Source organism: Lepisosteus oculatus, chromosome 3, assembly GCF_040954835.1.
Source record: "Lepisosteus oculatus isolate fLepOcu1 chromosome 3, fLepOcu1.hap2, whole genome shotgun sequence".
NCBI classification, from domain to species: domain Eukaryota; kingdom Metazoa; phylum Chordata; class Actinopteri; order Semionotiformes; family Lepisosteidae; genus Lepisosteus; species Lepisosteus oculatus.
In genome coordinates this window covers 15,253,052-15,271,075 of record NC_090698.1, presented here as the reverse complement: position 1 = coordinate 15,271,075, position 18,024 = coordinate 15,253,052, and the positions used below count along the sequence as shown (strand labels likewise).

Below are 18,024 nucleotides of genomic sequence, written 5' to 3'. Positions count from 1 at the left end.
TGGAACTTTCACTGGTTATGCTTTTTGCTGTGAGTTTAATATGGTGCACAGTTCAACCTTTCTCCATTTCTTGATGTAGTTGTCTGGAATAGTGGCAGTTATATCTACCATCACTTGCAAGCAGCTGCATGCGAAAACAGACCAGCCTTGAGGACTTGAGGACTCATAAAGCACCATGATTATAACTATTATGGTGTTGGTTCCTATATAAGATGGCTCTATCAGGCTGTGTCCTAACATGGTTGGGGTTTTCTTAGAAAATAAGAAAAAAAATTAATAACATGATCATGTTTGATCGATGATCAGACCAATGTCTGTGGTTCTTTGCTTTTGGGATTGATTAGAAGTTCTAAGATTTCTAATCAAGTGTACCTCTTTATACTCCTCCTTTGTCTTCCCATGAGAGCGAAATCTGTTCTGATTTTCCATCATGACACCGCCGTGACACACCACCCTCAGCAGAGCGGTGACGGTCACTCCCCCTACTTCCTCAGCCCCTGGGTCCTCCTCTGTCCCAGCCTCTGGCACCTTGATGTCCACGTCTTCATCGATCTGAAGCACTGACTGTAGGCAAAGCAAAGCCTCTGTGGAACCGAACTGACTCCCTGGCTTTCAGGCCTCTTCCAAACTGGCCCAGCTCCCCACTGAAAAGGTAGCTCAAGCAGGCACAGTGCTTCAAGACTAAGCAAATCAATGAGGGCTTTTTTTTTCCATCAGATCTCCAAATGATGCATTTTATTTCAGCTTTCTACAACGGCTAATGAATGATAAAGAAAATAATTTTAAATCTACCTTAAACTATTACTCCCCCCATTCTGCTACTAGGCTAAATTAATCTGCTGCTCTTCAGCTGCTCCCTGTTCTTCTGGCATGTAAAAGCTTTTGCCCCCACCCTGGGCAGGAGGGGTTGTGAGGGGCAGCTTTATTGCCACCTTGTGTCAGCCACACATGTTGAGCATTAATGGCTTACTTGGTTGGCATTGCCACTGGTCGGAGAATGTAAAGTAACAGAAAGACCAGAGAAGTCCAAGTAAATTCCCATCTCTAGGGTGAGGAAAATGTATTCGAAATATTGCCTGACATCTGCTAGCTTTAGAGGATAGATACAGTTCCTAGAATCCCAAAGAATTTTCAATATTTTTCTTTTGTGCCCCTCTGTACTGTACTACCTGCAAGAGCCTGGAGCTGGTCTTCCTCTGGGAGATCCGCTCTCCAGTGGCAATGCTCATGGCGCGGTGAACCCCCTGAACTGGGTCTGGGTGTGACGCAAAGTACAGCAGCATGTTCACGTAGTCCAGCCTTGCGACTGGGGCCTGGCGATCTGCAAACAGCACGAAGAAAAACTGCAAGCAGACGAGCAGAGCATTACAAACACATCCAGCAAGGCGGTCCTTCTAGTACACCCCCCCAGGACACTGTGTCTGTGCCAGGTCTGGTACCACCAGACACTGAAGGTCACTAAACAGTAACTGGACGCTGTTCTCTTCAGTTGTAATTAGGAACTTTTGTCATTTAAGAAAAACCCACCTATATTTCTCTTTCTGCTTTTTCTTGGTATTAGAGGAAATGAGAATATATATATAAAAAAAAACTGGAGTTGTGAATGCCATCAAAAATCTTATTAATCAAAAATTTAGGAGTGACTATACAACCCTAGTGTTTAATATCACTTCCTTTTTAGCCTTTCAGATCTGCTTCTGAAATAACATGATATAAAAAAGGTTACTGATCTGTGCTAAGCATGCCAAGCACTGAAGGCTAATATATTAAGGAATCTGGAGATAGCCCTAATTGTGCCAATGAGACAAGATGTAGCCTGTGTGCATATATTAGACAAACATCTTCATTTTATACCAGACAAACGGTATAAGAAAAAGATCTCTACAAAGTATCAATGACGAGACCTTTTTCAGATTGGCCATTCTGTTGAAAGGCAAGGGTTCTGTTGGGTCCTCGGGCACAGGAAGTTCAGTTTGACTGTCAAACCACAGCTCAGTCTGTAATAGAAAGATACGAAAAAGAATAAATACATGTACTCACACACAAGTGATCACAATCAGGGCTCGCTTAGCCAAATCTTACTGGATGATACCAAGACAGGAAAGATTACTTGTCTATTGTCAAAGATATGAAAATTAATTATCTCTGAAAAAATGACATAAAACATAGAAATTATTTCAGTTTATCAGTTTACTGGTGCTTAAGTTTCAAAATCTCTTTTTTATTGTAATTTGAATAATTCATTTCTAATATAGCTGTGCATTCACCCTAGCAATTCTACAGCACAATACCAATATTTTATTTTACTTTTCCCCATTTTTTTATGAGCTCAACGATGTATTTTTGGAAGTCATATAAAAATTGGGAAAAAGGGTGACTTGTGGGTAAAAACATTTTCATGATAATGTCTGTAAACCACACTGCAGGATTAAACCTTAATCAATTAAAAGGAAGGGAAGAGGCGGGAAAGCTCATGTGTGTCACCAGTCATTGACAGTCTCATGGGACTGTAGTTCACAGTAATGAAATGGGAGGTGATAGCGACAGCACAGGCAGTAGTGCACAGAGTGCCTCCTGAAAGTTTAAAAGTCTAAAGGAGGAAGGGAGGCGTAAATATCACCAGTGACTTGAATAGTACACAAAGGACAAGTTTAAATCAAACCTTTGACCATATGTTAATAGCCAGATTACTGTCTGCCTTGTCCCTTCAATGGATACGCTTGAAAATGACCTAAAGGTTAGAAATGTTCTAATTGTAGGACCCTATAAGATATCTACTGTATAGGCTATTCTCATAAATCCTCCAACATACTGTGTCTGGAGGTCCAGGGACAGATTTCAGTTTAGACCAGAATAGCCTTTTAGTTGATGTATGGAGGAGGACCTTGCCTGGTCAAATTGCTCTTCTGTTATAAACCCTGTGGAGTCAGGATCGAGGGCTTTGAACCTGGCCAGCGTGTGGAGCAGATCTCCCTGTGAAGGGTAAGGCCATGGCTGAGCAGCCAGGAGCAGGAATTTGCGCCAGTCAATGAGCTCCGAGTCCAGGGTCAGTAGGGATGTTAGCTCCTGTATCTGTAAAAGCAGAGAAATGTTCAGCCATACGAGTATTGTATGAGTCACAACATGAGCCCCAAGCACAGGGTGAGAATAGAGCAGTATTACATGGCAGGTAACTGAGTACCTGGGCACCTGAGAGCTGCAGCCAGGGGTCAGGAAGAAGGTCACTTCCCAGCTTCAAAGATGTTAAATCTTGCAGCATGTCAAAAAAATCCCTACTTGACAGAACACCTGGCAATGAAACACAGACAAAAACAGAACAGAAATTAAAATCATATTAATGAGAACAAGAAGCAATGCCACAATAAGAATACATATAATTGTTGGCATCACCATCACCTTCACAACAGATATCTTTATTTGTAAACTAGTATGGCTGGTCTGTCACTCTTCTTCTTCATTTACAATGAATACCATAAATGATTTATTGTTCTGAAAAGAACTGGGGGTATTCCACGGTTTAAATCTGATCAGGCTAAAATGCATCTAATTTCTGATTACTTGGTTGTTAGAAATGGCTAATGCCAAATCATGCAGGAAATAACCGTTTAGATATCTGAAATATTTTCCTCATGTTGTTACATGTCTTTCACAAGTGAAATGAAGGAAAACACCAGAGACTACGACTTTATCCACTGATCTTACTTGCCAAGTGAGTTTCTAAGAGGGTATGAATACAAAGTCTGTGATTGTAAACACACACCAACCTTTCACATTCTTTATCATTTTCTATTTTGTTTCTTTTTGCATTGAGCGCCTTCGTTTGGTCACCTCTGTACAGAGTGTCAAATAGACAATCAGAACTTCACTCAGCATAGCCTGTGCTAAACCACAAAACCATCTCTTTTACAGTATACAGTATGTATATTACTTCCCTGGCTAGGTTTCATAGCCACAAACAAGAGCTATAAAAATAACAAAATTTCAAATGCGCCCAATCATTCCAAACTCAATACTGACATTGGAGAGAGAGTAATGTACTTTTGTGTCAGTCAGTCCCTGGCAGTCTGTATCAGTGTGGGGTAGTGGTTAAGGCAGTGAACCCCTTACCAGAAGGCTGTGGGGTCAAATCCCATGTTTTCCCATGGCTTAAGTAAAGTGTTGCATGTAACAAATGGGCAGCCTGGGTAGAGACTGGGATACCCTTAAAGAACACTTAGCTGTATCTGTTTGCCAAATGGAAAGAGCTGATTCTAATGGAAATAAGGAAGGCGACATGTTTCTAATGCTTTCAACAGGATGGAGAAATGCCTTTTTGCATTTTTCTGAACTTGCAAACTCAGATCTCTTTCCTTCCCTCTTTCTCTGGTGTGGGTTCCCATTTTTGTCTGTTTTGCAGTCCTAATATCTCGTCGTTTTTTAACACATGCTTTAAAAACATTCAAAAAAGACAAGCGTTAAAAGTCCACGTCAGTCTCATGAATGGGAAAATGTGGCGCGCAGACGAATACAGGAGCAGGCCGTGAATTGGAGAGTGACATGAAGCGACTGGTGCGCAGCGAAACGGAACAGCAGCAGTGCATGGCAATACTGTACAATAGTCATGGGGCAAGAGGCAGCACAGGCTGGGGATGGGACCTCCAGCTGCAGCCTGAGGGCTTCTGACATTCTAGGAGGCATCAGAAGGTGGCGAGGCAGGGAGCCCTCCTCGCGCTCCAGAGGGAAACAGCGGAGGAGATGGGAATGAGGGAACGAGGGGGAATGGTACAGGACATTTGGCAGAGGAGAAGACCTAGACTGCAAGCTCAGGAGGAGCAGTAAGGATGAGAGGGGACGTAGGAGGAGATAAGACATGCAGAGAAGAGAACTACTATTTGGAAGGATCTTTAACTGATACAAGCAGGGATTGCACGAGAAAGAAGCATGAAATTTAGAGTTTTAGAGTTAATCAGTGAATTACACACACATTCAGATAATTGCTGTTGTAAGTGAAGCAGACAAAAATAAAAAAAAAAGCTTGTTACCCAATAACCTGGAAACGTCAGTGCAGATAAAGCCTGAGCAATGCCGCATCTCGTGATAAAAGTGCCATCAGTGATGACGCCGGCCGATAGTGCTGGTGCACTAAAGAGTGAAAACAAACACTTCCTGGGCTTCAGAAGTAACAGCTTCAGGTCTGGCTCTGAAGAATGGAAATGGGATCCTGACCTGCTGGTGCAGCTGTACAGAGCTGGCAGTGGAAGGTGTGGAGCTGCGCGATGGTCAGGGTGCTGTTCATGGGTGTCTCCAGTGGAGGGGGCCGTGGGGCCGGCTCTGGGCTGGGCACCACTTTCAAGTCCCCGTCAACGAAGAAGTCGGAACAGGAAAGCACCAGCTCGTTCCCGATCTGAGCTGACGACTCGATGTGATGGCGAGCCACATCCGTGAGACGATCGATACTGTTGGCATCAAAAGGTTTCAGTTTTAGTTTTGTTCTGTTGAACCCAGAAATGTCTGGTATGAGACGGGGCTGTGATAGTAGCCAGCTGCTACAGATTCTCCTATTGGAGACACACTATTGATCGATTACTGTGTAAATAAGAAGCACATGGCCTGACAGGCCCAGAAGGAATCACGGACTCTCTATCACTGCTAGACCAAAGAGACTGCTGCTCTGAGTTAGGGATTAAGAACTGGTCATTTCAAATGGCAAAGAGTGTGATTTCAGAACAATTATATAAGTTAATAAACATGAAAACCTAGAGAGAGAAAACACTGGGACTGAAAAGGGGAATGCAATTAAAATGCAGTTGTGAAAATCAACTGGAGCTTCCCTGGAGTCAGAAAAGGCTAGATGAAAAAAAGCTAAAAAAGAAAAATCTGTCAGTGTCACTGAGCTCCATGACAGTGTACATTACTCATTCTGTTGTGGTGGTGAGTTTACCTTGTCATTTCTGCCAAGAACCTTGCTCCAAGCCACTCCTCCATTTCCTTGTAAGCATTGTCTGCCTTCTGTAGCAAGTCCCGAACAACAGCTAAAGACTTCGATTTTATCTGTTCAAGCCTCACTTTCACCGCAGACTCTGCCAAGAGAAAGGTATCACGTTTTTTTTGCGCTGGAACGCATCTCCTTAGCCAGCTGTGGTATTCGCCTCTTGATATTCAAGTGGTCTCATAGTAAATATCCTAAAAATCACTTTAAAAGTGAAACGTGTTTTAACAACAGTATGCTCAGTGAAACTGTTAATGAGCCATTTCTCCATTTTAAAATTAATTATGCTTTGCATAATCTGTAATGAAGAAGTGCTTCATTTGGAGAAAACTGTAAAATTTGCTTAGAGACCCTCCCCAAAAGATGAACATAATGGTGTTTTAAGTAATCTGACATGTCTCTGTTGATTTCTTTGTCTATTTAGTGGGACTGGACAGAGCACTTGCATACGTGTTAGGAAATGTGCTATATACAATTAATAGGTTTATTACTAAAAGACACCTCAGTGCCAGAAGCACTATATGGTGCTACAATATTCGACAGACGCAAAAGGACTTACTAGTGCAGCATACTGTATGAAAAGTGATACCATTTAACAAAACAATATGTTTTTTTGTTAAATGAACTACATTTTCCACAATACACCACCAATAATTTTCTTATCTGTCTGCTGGAGCAGCAAACATACATAGGGTTATTTTATTTTAGTTGAAAACATTTTAGTTATTTTATTACTGCACTCATGTTAAGCTGTTGTTGGGTATAAAGTGCAAAAAAAGGCTGCAAAACATCACAGAATTTTTCAGGATGCAGATACAACAGTTTAAATGTTATTTAAAACAAACAAAAAAGAACAATGCAAAGCGGCACTCTACAAAGTCCTCCACATTCAATATGTACAGTAACTAGTAACAGTTGAAGGAAAACAATAAAATGAATGAAAATTGAGATTTTGCCAAAACTTGAATTTGACTCAGAAAAAAAGCCTAGTTTGCTGGTTGGTTTCAATATTATAGCACTGTTTCACATGTTTTAGCAGGAGAAACAATCATTTCTTCTTAATTTAGCTACAGTATATAATAGAGGTGGATAAACTGAGCCTATGAAGATTCTGTTTCTGTGTTTTCCAAGGAGCAGGGAAATGGAGACTCCTGTCTAGGATTGTTCTCCTGCACCCTGTTGGAAACAGCTGGAGCTGACGGGCAGGAGACTTAGTTCAGGTTACCTTCGTGCTCCAGTGCTGCACGGTACTCCTGTCTGATCCTGAGTTTCACTGCCCTCTTCCTCAGCTCTCCAGCATCTTCCTCGGGTGCTGGAGGAGGGGTGTGCTGTGGGACTGGCGAAGGAGCCCCTGCAACAAGTTAATCTCTGATGTACTGTACATCTTACTGGGTTCTCTTTAACAGCGGCGTGAATAAATACAGTACACCGAGAATGACATTTAAACCTTTGCAGTTACGATGTCAGAGTCTTCTTGGGCTCTAATTCAAAGGTCGAATGCACGTATTTTGTCAGTGTTATGCGTTAATTATACATTATAATAGCCTTGCTAAGCAATCTGTTTCTGTGTGAAAAGGCTGTAAGAGCTTAAGAGAAAGGCTATAATGTGAAAGCAATCCATTGCTGTACAAGCTGGAACATTGGGAACACTATATTCACTGTATCCAGTATAACAAATCCTGTTTTTGGTTGGATTGCTTAAAATAATTTATGTTATTAACTCATTATCCAGATCTGAGAAATGAAGTCACAGTTTAAGAATATTTGACTTAATGGGTGATATTGTGTGTGAAGAAAGTATGAGAAAATTCAGGGGACTTCTGTTTGTGGGTGATCCAAAATTAATATACAAGAAGATTATATAGATCTGCTTAAAAGTAAACTGCCAAAATAGTCTTTCCTACGACAGCTATAACAAGGACTGATTTTCTTATAAAATACAACCTGTTTTGGAAGGCTAAATCAAAACCTAACTCCATCCAACAAGCTCTTTGTAAAGTATTAATTAAATAAACAGAAGTTTATAAAATTAGGTTGGCAGTGAACAGGAATTACATTTTTTGCACCCAAGCCTGTTATGTTTTATTAGAGCTGGACACAGTGCACAGTGTGTCACATTTGAACCTGGAAATTGCCTGGAAACAATGATGTGTTACATGCCTACTAACCCTTACCCTGGCTGTGGCAGCAGGCTCCACACCCCACAAAGCACAAACAGCACTCGTCAGCCTTAGACTAGGCTGATGCCTTTATCCAAAGCAACCTACATTTGCACCCAGTTGTACAACTGGAACACCTTGCTCAAGGGTACGATAGCAGTGTCTCACCTGGGATTGGAACCCACAACCTCCCAGGTACAGAGTCCAGGATGCTGACTGCTGTGCCACACTGCTGCCTTGCACCCTGAGTGCTAGGCAGGTCTCTCCCAGCTGACCCTAACAGGTCTGTACCTTTTTTCTTTGGGCTTTTCTTCTTCTCCTGCCCAGCACTGAGCATGGCGGAGACCTGCGAGGCTCTGTGTTGTTCTCTCTCAGCACTCCGAAGGCGCTCCTCTTCCTCCTCTGCCTCCTTTTGCTGGATCTCTGCAGACATCTGGAAACAAACCCACAAACATCAGAGCGTGCATCTGTGTGACCCAAACCCAGGCCTTTTTCACCGCCTTTGACTATGTGACCCAGAAAAGTCTTTTTATAGACTTCAGGTTACTTAGTTGGAAATATTTGTTACTCTGAATAATTAGAATTTTAAAACTAGGGTGCTATGGTGGCACAGTGGTTAGCTTGGCTGCCTCACAGCATTGGTTTAGACCCTGGGGTGCTACCTTTGTGGAATTTGGATGTTTGTCCCATGTTCGCGTGGGTTTCCTCTGGGTGCTCCAGTTTTCTCCCACAGTCCAAAAATATACTGGTTGGATATTTGGCTGCTGGGAAAATTGGCCCTGGAGTGAGTGAGTGAGCGAGCGAGCGTGCGTGCGTGTGCGCGTGTGCGCCCAGTGATGGACTGGCTTCCCATCCAGGACATAGTGTATCCTGCCTTGAGCCTGTTGCTTGGTGGGTTAGTTTCCAACTCCCTTGTAACTCTGTGTTGAATAAAGTAGTTAGAAAATGGATGTTTTTTTAAAACAAATTATTAATAATATTTTTTTATAAAAGTATTCATCAACACAGCATTTTGTTCTGCAAATGTGTTACAGAAGAGAAGTTGTTTCTGAATTGCTATTAGTGATTTTAATTTATTATATGTTTAGTCCTTTGGCTCTTGAAAGGGCAGTTTCCGTTAATAACACAATACTATTGTACACAATACTAATTATGTTTTTATTATCCACTGACTAATCATTACAGTGGCAAGAAAGAAAGTGTTTCCTGTTGTAAAGCAAAGGCGACTTCAACACTCCATTCTTTCAGGTTTTATTTGTTGATCCCGATCAGTTTCAAAATGCAAATACTGTACTGTATTAAATCCTGTCCTGTTTCTTAATTGAACAGCCTGACATTTAACAAAAAGGAGAATCAACAGAAACAGAAACTCTCCTCCAGTCATTATTAACTCTATGCGGGAAATTCAACCCAAATAATTTAATAGTTATTCATGCAGTTCTATAGCCATATAAAAATGATATCATATCACAGAATTAAGTGGCCAAATAGCATGTAGATTGTGCCATTAATCTAAGGCCTCACTATACAGTAAGTAGTGAAGCAAGATGCAATATGATTTCCTATATACTGTACTGATGCTATCTAAAATGCAAGCATTATGAATGGCAATGCAACTGATGCTACTGTACATGCCGCAGGAAAAGAAGGCAGAGAGATCATTAACATAAAACATACCAATAGATTAAATGTTTTTCAAAGAAAGGCATCAGCTTGTGCAAACACAATGGAACTCAGTGAAGTGCCAGACACTGTATGAGCTCATGTCAGTCAGCCCATTTGAAGCTCACAGCTGCAGGCACACCTATTAAAAATGGTGATCTCCAGCTATTCAGTGTCTTGAACTGGAGGGATTCACTGCTTGTGGGAAGTGCTGTCCTAATTCAGTTTCAATCTTCTGGTAACAGTAAACTGCACAGATTTGTGAGCCAAATGAATTCCTTCATTCCTTCATTCCTTCATTCTATATTTGAAAAATCCTGCAGGAAATATTTCCAGTGTGCATTCCTTTGGTGGCTCACCATATTGGAAATGGCTGTCCAGGCTGCCTGCCATATATCCATCACCAGTTGCTCATCCTTTGATTTGAGGTCTGCTAATCCAGTCTTCAGCTTTGTTCCACTGGGGTCAGAAGACAGAGGCCTTCTAGATATCAAGGGTATTCTGTACATTGAGAAACACAATTTTTAAAAGATTCTGCACTAAAAGAGAAAATGGGCAAAACCAGATAACTACAAACTTCTTCAGTACAATAGAGTACCTTCTAAGACTCTATACGTTTTATTCTTTCACCAAATTAGTCAAATGAAAACAATTTCCCTTCAACAGTGACAGTCTAGAAATCTGTTCATCTACTTATTACATTTCTCAAAGGTACAATAGTACACATACAAACCAGGTTTTAAACCGTGGGCCTTCATTCTTGTCCAAAACCATTACAGCCCTACTGAGCTTTTGTTGATATAGAAATACTATTAATCTACCCCTCCTTATTCAAAATGCATAGATGTCAATACATAGTTTAGTGTTGTTTCAGTAAAAGGTCCTATAATATCCCTAAAGATGACTTTCAATTCTATCAATTTTGATGATTCATAGCACTTCTGAGATTTTTTGCTCCATCGTGAAATTTCCAACCCCAAATAATTTCCAGATAATGTCTCAAAACTTCATAGCTTTACTCAGTGAAATGATTCATTTACTGCAGTTCCTGTTTTTCATCAAGTTCCAAGGTGCGAACTGAAAGCTGATTCAAGGCTGCGGTGTGTCACACCTATTAGTCTCCTTTGTCTTGTTTTTAATTCTTTACAGCCATGGTATCAGGGGCGCTGTTTGGAAATGCCCTCTGACGATGAACTGTAAAGCACATGAAACTGCGAAAACATCTTACTTTTCAGTTTTGGGCTTCTTATCTTCCGCCTCATTTTCCTTCTGCCCGGCGCTCTTCACTTGCCTTTCAGAGTTGGCCAAGCCAGATGCACTGGACCGTAGAGTAAAAACAACAGAAACACAGAGAAAGGGACCCCCTTAAGCGTTCTGACCGAATAGAACTCAAGAAACTGTCAATTTTCTGTGCGAAACAAAGATTTGTGACTTTCAAAGCTATTGTATTACCGTAATGAAAATGAAAAGAGCACATATGAAACAGCCAATCAAGTGAAGGATAGACCACCTTCCACTTAATTGTGACTTAATTTGTCAGAGAAACTATAGAAATCATTAAATGAAACTATTGTATATAGGAGTTTCAAGATGATTTTTGGAGAATGTAATCATTATAGCAGTATGGTAGCAAGCCAAGTAATCACTTAAACAAAATCAAAAAAAGCATTTACTATAAGAAATACAGGTAAATTAGGAAATCTCCGAAACATATTCTGAATTTCATCAAGACGCTCTTCAAAGTCTCAAGTTTTTTGATCTACCCAATATCTCAGGATTCATTTGAAAATTAACAAAACTGCCTGTGGAATATGTGTAATCTGAACTGACCAAAAACTGCAGGACAGGACAGTAGATGCTGCTTAAAGAAAGTACAAATGTGTTTTACACCAACCTCATTGTCCTTTCTGTGTCATGCTTTGGATCCTCCTCCACAGTGTCTACCAGGGGGATGCAGGCAAAGTCCATGCTGGCTTCAGGAAGGAGGCCGCCTTCCATGCCTTTATAGTAATCCCGCAGGAGACGTAGCGTATCCTGGCATCGGTCAACTTCCACCTGGAAGAATCATCATGCACACCACTGGTAAACTGAAACACATCTCCAGTTATCTCCACAGAACCAACCTGCAGTTTGGTGCCAAAGGCCCTGGCCTTTCAGGCATACTGTCAGACAAGAAACAAAGGATAAGGAAGAGAAACTGAACAAAGACCCTGTGGGGAAAACAAGGAGAATCACGGTGGTATCTCCACAACCTGGGACCAGACCTGGTCTGGCCATCCCAGTGCCTGCATCTCACACGGACCCATCTATTAATCTGTTACTGGAACAACTGGACAGAAAGTTAGGGAGATGACGCCAATGACTGAAAAGCAGCTTTGGAAATACGTTGACAGTGCTGGGATTCTACCAGTTTAGAGCTCTTGAATACATGTCTTTTCTAAAATGTCTCTAAGGTGCAAATACATTGTTAAAGAAAATCAAGATCTTCTGATGAAAGCAGTGGTCACAATGATAGTTTGGAAGTCTAGTCAATTTAAATTATTTTCATGCTTTGAGTTTCTCCGAACTGACCCAGGACTTTTTGTGTCTAAGAACCAAAAAATAGGAAGGAAGGCTTTACAGAACAAAGCAAAGCAGTATACATCCTGCCATCAGGTTTATCAATGAAATATCTTATAGTTATAAGCTACAGTCTCTGAGTCAGTGTTCATTATTATGTATTCATTATGCATGTATTATGTATTCAGCTTACGATAATAATAATAATAATTGCTTACACTTATATAGCGCTTTTCTGGACACTCCACTCAAAGCGCTTTACAGGTAATGGGGACTCCTCTCCACCACCACCAATGTGCAGCCCCACCTAGATGATGCGACAGCAGCCATAGTGCGCCAGAACGCTCACCACACATCAGCTATTGGTGGGGAGGAGAGCAGAGTAATGTAGCCAATTCATAGATGGGGATTATTAGGAGGCCATGATTGGTATGGGCCAATGGGAAATTTGGCCAGGATGCCTGGGCTACACCCCTACTCTTTTCGAGAAACGCCCTGGGATTTTTAATGACCACAGAGAGTCAGGACCTCGGTTTTACGTCTCATCCGAAGGACGATGTCCACAGTATACACAGAACTCCAGTCAAGACCCAAAAATTGTCTCCACCTTGTTTCTTTAGAAAAAAGCACCATTTCTAGTTATTAATACTTACTCTAACTACACAACAGTCTTTGATCTTTGTTTTTCAGTGCAAGGGAAAACTCGTCTCTTCCTAAACAAGGTCTTGAGAAACATCAATATATCAATATTGAGAAACATCAATATTTGTAAAAATAAGACAGATCACACTTGCACATTAAGACTGACTGCAGTATAATAAAAAATGTTTTTTGAACAAAAAACTACTGTAGAAATTATGTATGGAACTAAATATAAAATAAACATTAAATCTAAAATACAGAATAATCATAGTTGTGTACTTTATTAATCTAGTTTTTGTAGCTGGGTTTCCCCTCGAATGTGGCTGAATGGTTGAAACACTTCCTTTAATGAAAAAAAAAGCCAACAAATAATTTTGTTTGACCAAAATATGCACTTGATGTTCATAAGACATGGCCATAAATCTCTCCAAATGGATCATGTGCTTGCTGCAAACCTGCTTTTATTTTGATTAGCACCTATAAGGTCTTAGTTTTATTTAGAGCTTTAAAAGTTGCATTTGTTTGATTAACTTCAGAGTACAGTATGTGCAGCTAGGACAGTTAAGAGCCATCCATTAGAGCCACACGAAGAACTGCACAAAGAGTGTCCAAGACCAAGACATCAAAACTACCAAGTCAGGACTTTTGGGACATTATGTTTTTTAATTGTTGATAATAAGGGAAGACAAAGCAGTCAGGTGGCTTTGTGTGCCATGACGTTATATCAGTTATGAGATTAGTGCAATTATTTGTTTGATTAGGAACGAGCGAGGGCCACGGCACATCTGGCACAGACAAAGGTGAAACAAAGCCAGCTCTCACCATAAATTTATTAAAACTTCTGATGTGAAAGCAGCTTAGCCGCTTAACTGACAAAACGGTGCTAGAATCACATCTGTCTGAGAAAACACAGATAACCACATTCACAAAGACAGTGTGAAACTGATTGTCACTTCCCAAAGCCACTCAGCTGCCTGTCTGCAGATAAGATTTATAAACCGAGTCAATTATAAGCAGGTCAGGCAATTGGCGAAACTAATGCAAATAGATTGATATGTAAAATGTAGATATGTAAAATCCTGTAAGTAGAGTTTACAAATTTTTCTACCGCTGTAGAGTTCAAATGTCTGTTAGAATCAACTTGTGTGGGATACTACAAGTGGTTTCTTGTACAACAGGCTTTCCTTTGAGCACAGTGGACTGCACTTACGGCTGGGCCTGAACAGAGGCCCATCTAACTAAAGGATATTTGTAAGGTGTGTAATCACAATCACAACATACTTGTGAAGTTGTTGCATTTTAAAGGGACTGGGGCTTATCATTTGTATTTCTGTGGTAAGATAATAAAGCTTACAACAAAGATAGGCTGCCCTATCACTCAACAGAGGCAATTTGTACAATTTGTACAGGAAACTTGGCTCATCCTCTGCATGTCTATTTGCATTCAGTTCAATGCCACCTCCTGGCTGTGTTATCATCATCATCATCATCATCATCACTAGTATTAGTAGCTGTGGTAGTAGTAGTGGTATTAGATCTTTGCTTTATTCATGTTTTTATTAAACTTAATAATATAATGTCCTTAACTTTTACATAATGGCATTATGGAAAAAGTTTGGGGAGCTTAGCCTATCACATTGCAAGAAAAATATGCCAGACCCATATTCTTTTAAAGAAACACCATGCTATTTTTAATGACCACAGAGAGTCAGGACCTCATCCGAAGAATGGTGCCTTTTTACAGTATAGTGTCCCTGTCACTATACTGGGTATAGTAAGACCCACACAGACCACAGGGTGACCACCCCCACTAACACCTCTTCCAGTAGCAGCCTTAGTTTTTCCCTGGAGGTCTCCCTATTGACCAGGCTCACACCTGCTTAGCTTCAGTGGGTTGCCAGTTGTGAGTTGCAGGGTGATACGGCTGCTGGAGATAACAAACTGGTTTAATAAACAATAATAAACAACTGGCTGGCTTAATAATCAATACCAAGAAAAGGAAAACAGCTATCATGCTTAGACAGAAATCCAACAAAACTGAAACTTAACAATCACATGCCAACCAATCCTATATTTATTCCATGTTAAGGTGTGGAAATAGAAGAGGAGAATGAGAAAATTCTCTGTGAGGTCAGCCAGCATGGATTTCAGAATGGGCACAATCTATAAGATTTCTTTAAACAAACAACAGGGGCCCTGGATAACACTGAAGCATTGAATTTCCTGAAGACTGCTGATAGATCTTCTACATACTGTAGAATACCATGTTTAAAATCCAGTATGAAGAAAATAATAAAAGTATTCAGGAAGGCAAACAAGCAGCTAATTTGTAGAAAACGGAGAACATGAATACAGGAAAGAAAAGCCTCTAATGGTAATGATGTAATTAGTGAAGTTCCACAGCAATGAGTATTAGGATAGTGTCTTTTCCCGATCTGTATCAATATTATATCAATATATATCAACAACAGCAATACTGGTGTTGTTAGTAAATCTTTTACAATTTCAGATGGTAAAAAATCATCAGGACAGCAAATACGGTAGTAACTGCAAAAGAAATACAAACCCAGTATTGAGGAAGAGGGCGCGAATTTGGCACATTAAACTTAATTCAGAGAAGCACAAACTTCTACAAGTGGGAAATGTGCATTATAAGTATAAGTAAAAAATGTGCATTATAAGTATCAGCAGAGCAGTACTGAACTCGATCTGGAATCGATCTGGAATCAATATAAAAACGCTTATAGATATTAATTTGTGAGTTCAATGAGCAATCAGAATTACTTCTGCTCTGAGAGGTACAGTAGGCTGGACACATCCATGAACAATTTAAATCCCTTTATCACTTGACAGAGATCACACAAGGATTTTACTCAGGTATACAGACTCATGACAGATACTGACAAAGTCATGTCAAAATACTCCTTCAGCACAAAGATTGAGAAGTTTGTAAATTACAAATGATTTGTTTGATAAAATGGTTTGTTACACCTTTACCACCTGTAAAACCACAAGGCGCTACATTGTTTCACCACCTGCATTGTCATCACCAAACCTACAGTACTTTTAACCTACTCCCCATGAAAAATGCAGGGGGCTTTCCTTCTCAAGTTGTAAGTAAAACACAGTATAAAACACAGGAAATAAAAGTCACAATTTCTACATTCTTTCCTGAGTCGCATGCCTGCTGCATGTACAGAGAGCAGCCCTGCAGGCCTGCGGCACATCTGATACCTGCATCAAGGAGGAGAAGTGGTTAATGAGGATTGCGGTGTGATCTTCCAGCCAGCCACCACTTATGACATTGCCTCTCTCCTGCATTGCCTCCTCCCTCCGGTTGTCACAGATGTCCCACAAGCGTTCCCGCAGATCCTGAAGGAAGATGCAGTGGGGGTTGAGAAACAGGGGCGCCTTACAGCCTCACGAGGCAACAGGGGTCCGCGCCCAGTTCCAGCTGCGGACTGGAGGAGACCCACAAGGCAGTGGCCCAGGGACAGTAATCCGTGGGATGAATTCGTGAAAACAGATCTGCTTACAAAGATTTCAGTATCAATATCATTGATTTTTGAATGAAGCTTAAACTTGCTTTAGAAAAACTTAAAAAAAAACAGTGACTATACAGCAGCAGTAGTATCTATTACTTTCGCACTGGCCCTGCCACTGGATTTTATTATGATTCTCTCTTAAAGGACTCAATCATTAATTTATAGTACCAGAGGGATGTCTATGCTTCTGTTAGACACGATGTACAGAGCACCAGGGAATGAATCTCTTAGACTGATGTTTGTGCTAATCTACAGTCTAGATAAAATCATAAGACTAATGAGCGATCGCCCTGCTTGGACCCTGGTATTTTCCTCATTAGTCTTTGTAAATCACTGAAGGCTACTGTATGTCACATTCATTTTTGCTGAAGATTTTTCTCGGGAACCTGATGTTGCCATATGCAGACTTTTGAAAAGGTTATCAGACATAATTTCGACAATTTCTACATTTCTTGACATTTTATTAAGGTTCACTTCAAAGATACCGAAACTACAAAACCACATTGATGAACAAGCAGCTTTGCGGCTTTTTGTGACGTGGACTTAACATCATGCAAATGTTCCACAGAATTTTACACTTGTGACTTAAATTCTCATGTCAGCCAGAAAGCACCAAAAGAGAAGATCTTACTGATGTTAATATACACAGACACAAAACACTGTCATAGCATATGTATTTACCCACCTTGGACTTTTTCACATTTTATTGTGTAATTATAATGTGTTTAATTCAGATTTTTTGCTATTAACCGACACAAAAAACTAATGTGTCAAAGTGAAAACACAATTCTACAAATCCTCCTAAATCAATATTTTATTTTATATTAATTACGCTCTCTTTCTCTTTATGTGAAGGAGCATATCATGCTTACCACATGGATTTAATAGAATAAAAGTGCCACCATCTGCTGGGGGGAATTAGCATTAATGTTTGTGTCAAAGGCAGGTGTTTGTTCTGAGGTTAGGCTAAATGCTCTGGTTAAGATTCAGTTTGAGTGAGGGGAATACTGGGTCTAGTCAAGAAAACAGATACCTGTAGTTCAAGATCAAGATTACTGCACGAAAGGCACATATTCAGTATATGTACAGTACTTGCAAACAGAATGATGCAAACAGAAGTCAAGCTACCCTGAATGGGATAGTGTAACCTTATTGCCCCTTATCTGTACCTACTTGTCTCTCTCACTGAAAATGGCACTCTTACAAAACACAGTCCCAGTATTGCTACTGTAATTGCAATGAAGTCACTATGCTCCCCATGCAACTCTTTTCCTGCCAAAGACTGGATAAGAGCTCAGTTTAAGCAGCAAGGCTGTTAATGCATGAAGAAGACAAATGCCACTCACATCAAGCCGCTGGTGGAGTTCAGCCTTGGTTTCCTCGTCATCTCTCATGTCATCAGGGATGCTATTGTAGTCCTGCTGCCACTGGGACACAAACTCCTGCTTGTGGTCAGGGCGTCTGAGGAACTCCTTGAACTCCTCCCTGC

The 18,024-nt window shown here is 40.5% G+C and overlaps 1 protein-coding gene across 4 annotated transcripts in view; it reads right to left on the bottom strand.

Annotated features, from left to right (window-relative positions):
- spef2 (sperm flagellar 2) overlaps positions 1-18,024 on the bottom strand; it is a 44,126-nt gene that overhangs the window by 3,953 nt on the left and 22,149 nt on the right. Inside the window, exons 21-34 of one of the 4 annotated variants that reach the window (XM_015340439.2) lie at positions 17,882-18,020; positions 16,225-16,362; positions 11,684-11,844; positions 11,018-11,107; positions 10,149-10,290; positions 8,419-8,560; positions 7,194-7,319; positions 5,921-6,059; positions 5,206-5,435; positions 3,182-3,288; positions 2,890-3,072; positions 1,905-1,997; positions 1,170-1,343; positions 373-564 (exon numbers count right to left, since the gene is read on the bottom strand). In XM_015340439.2, coding sequence (XP_015195925.2) covers positions 373-564; positions 1,170-1,343; positions 1,905-1,997; positions 2,890-3,072; positions 3,182-3,288; positions 5,206-5,435; positions 5,921-6,059; positions 7,194-7,319; positions 8,419-8,560; positions 10,149-10,290; positions 11,018-11,107; positions 11,684-11,844; positions 16,225-16,362; positions 17,882-18,020 — 2,056 coding nt within the window. Of the gene's footprint in view, positions 1-372; positions 565-1,169; positions 1,344-1,904; positions 1,998-2,889; positions 3,073-3,181; positions 3,289-5,021; positions 5,122-5,205; positions 5,436-5,920; positions 6,060-7,193; positions 7,320-8,418; positions 8,561-10,148; positions 10,291-11,017; positions 11,108-11,683; positions 11,845-16,224; positions 16,363-17,881; positions 18,021-18,024 lie in introns of those variants that run through there. The other 3 variants (XM_015340440.2, XM_015340441.2, XM_015340442.2) reach the window with 3 other exon arrangements.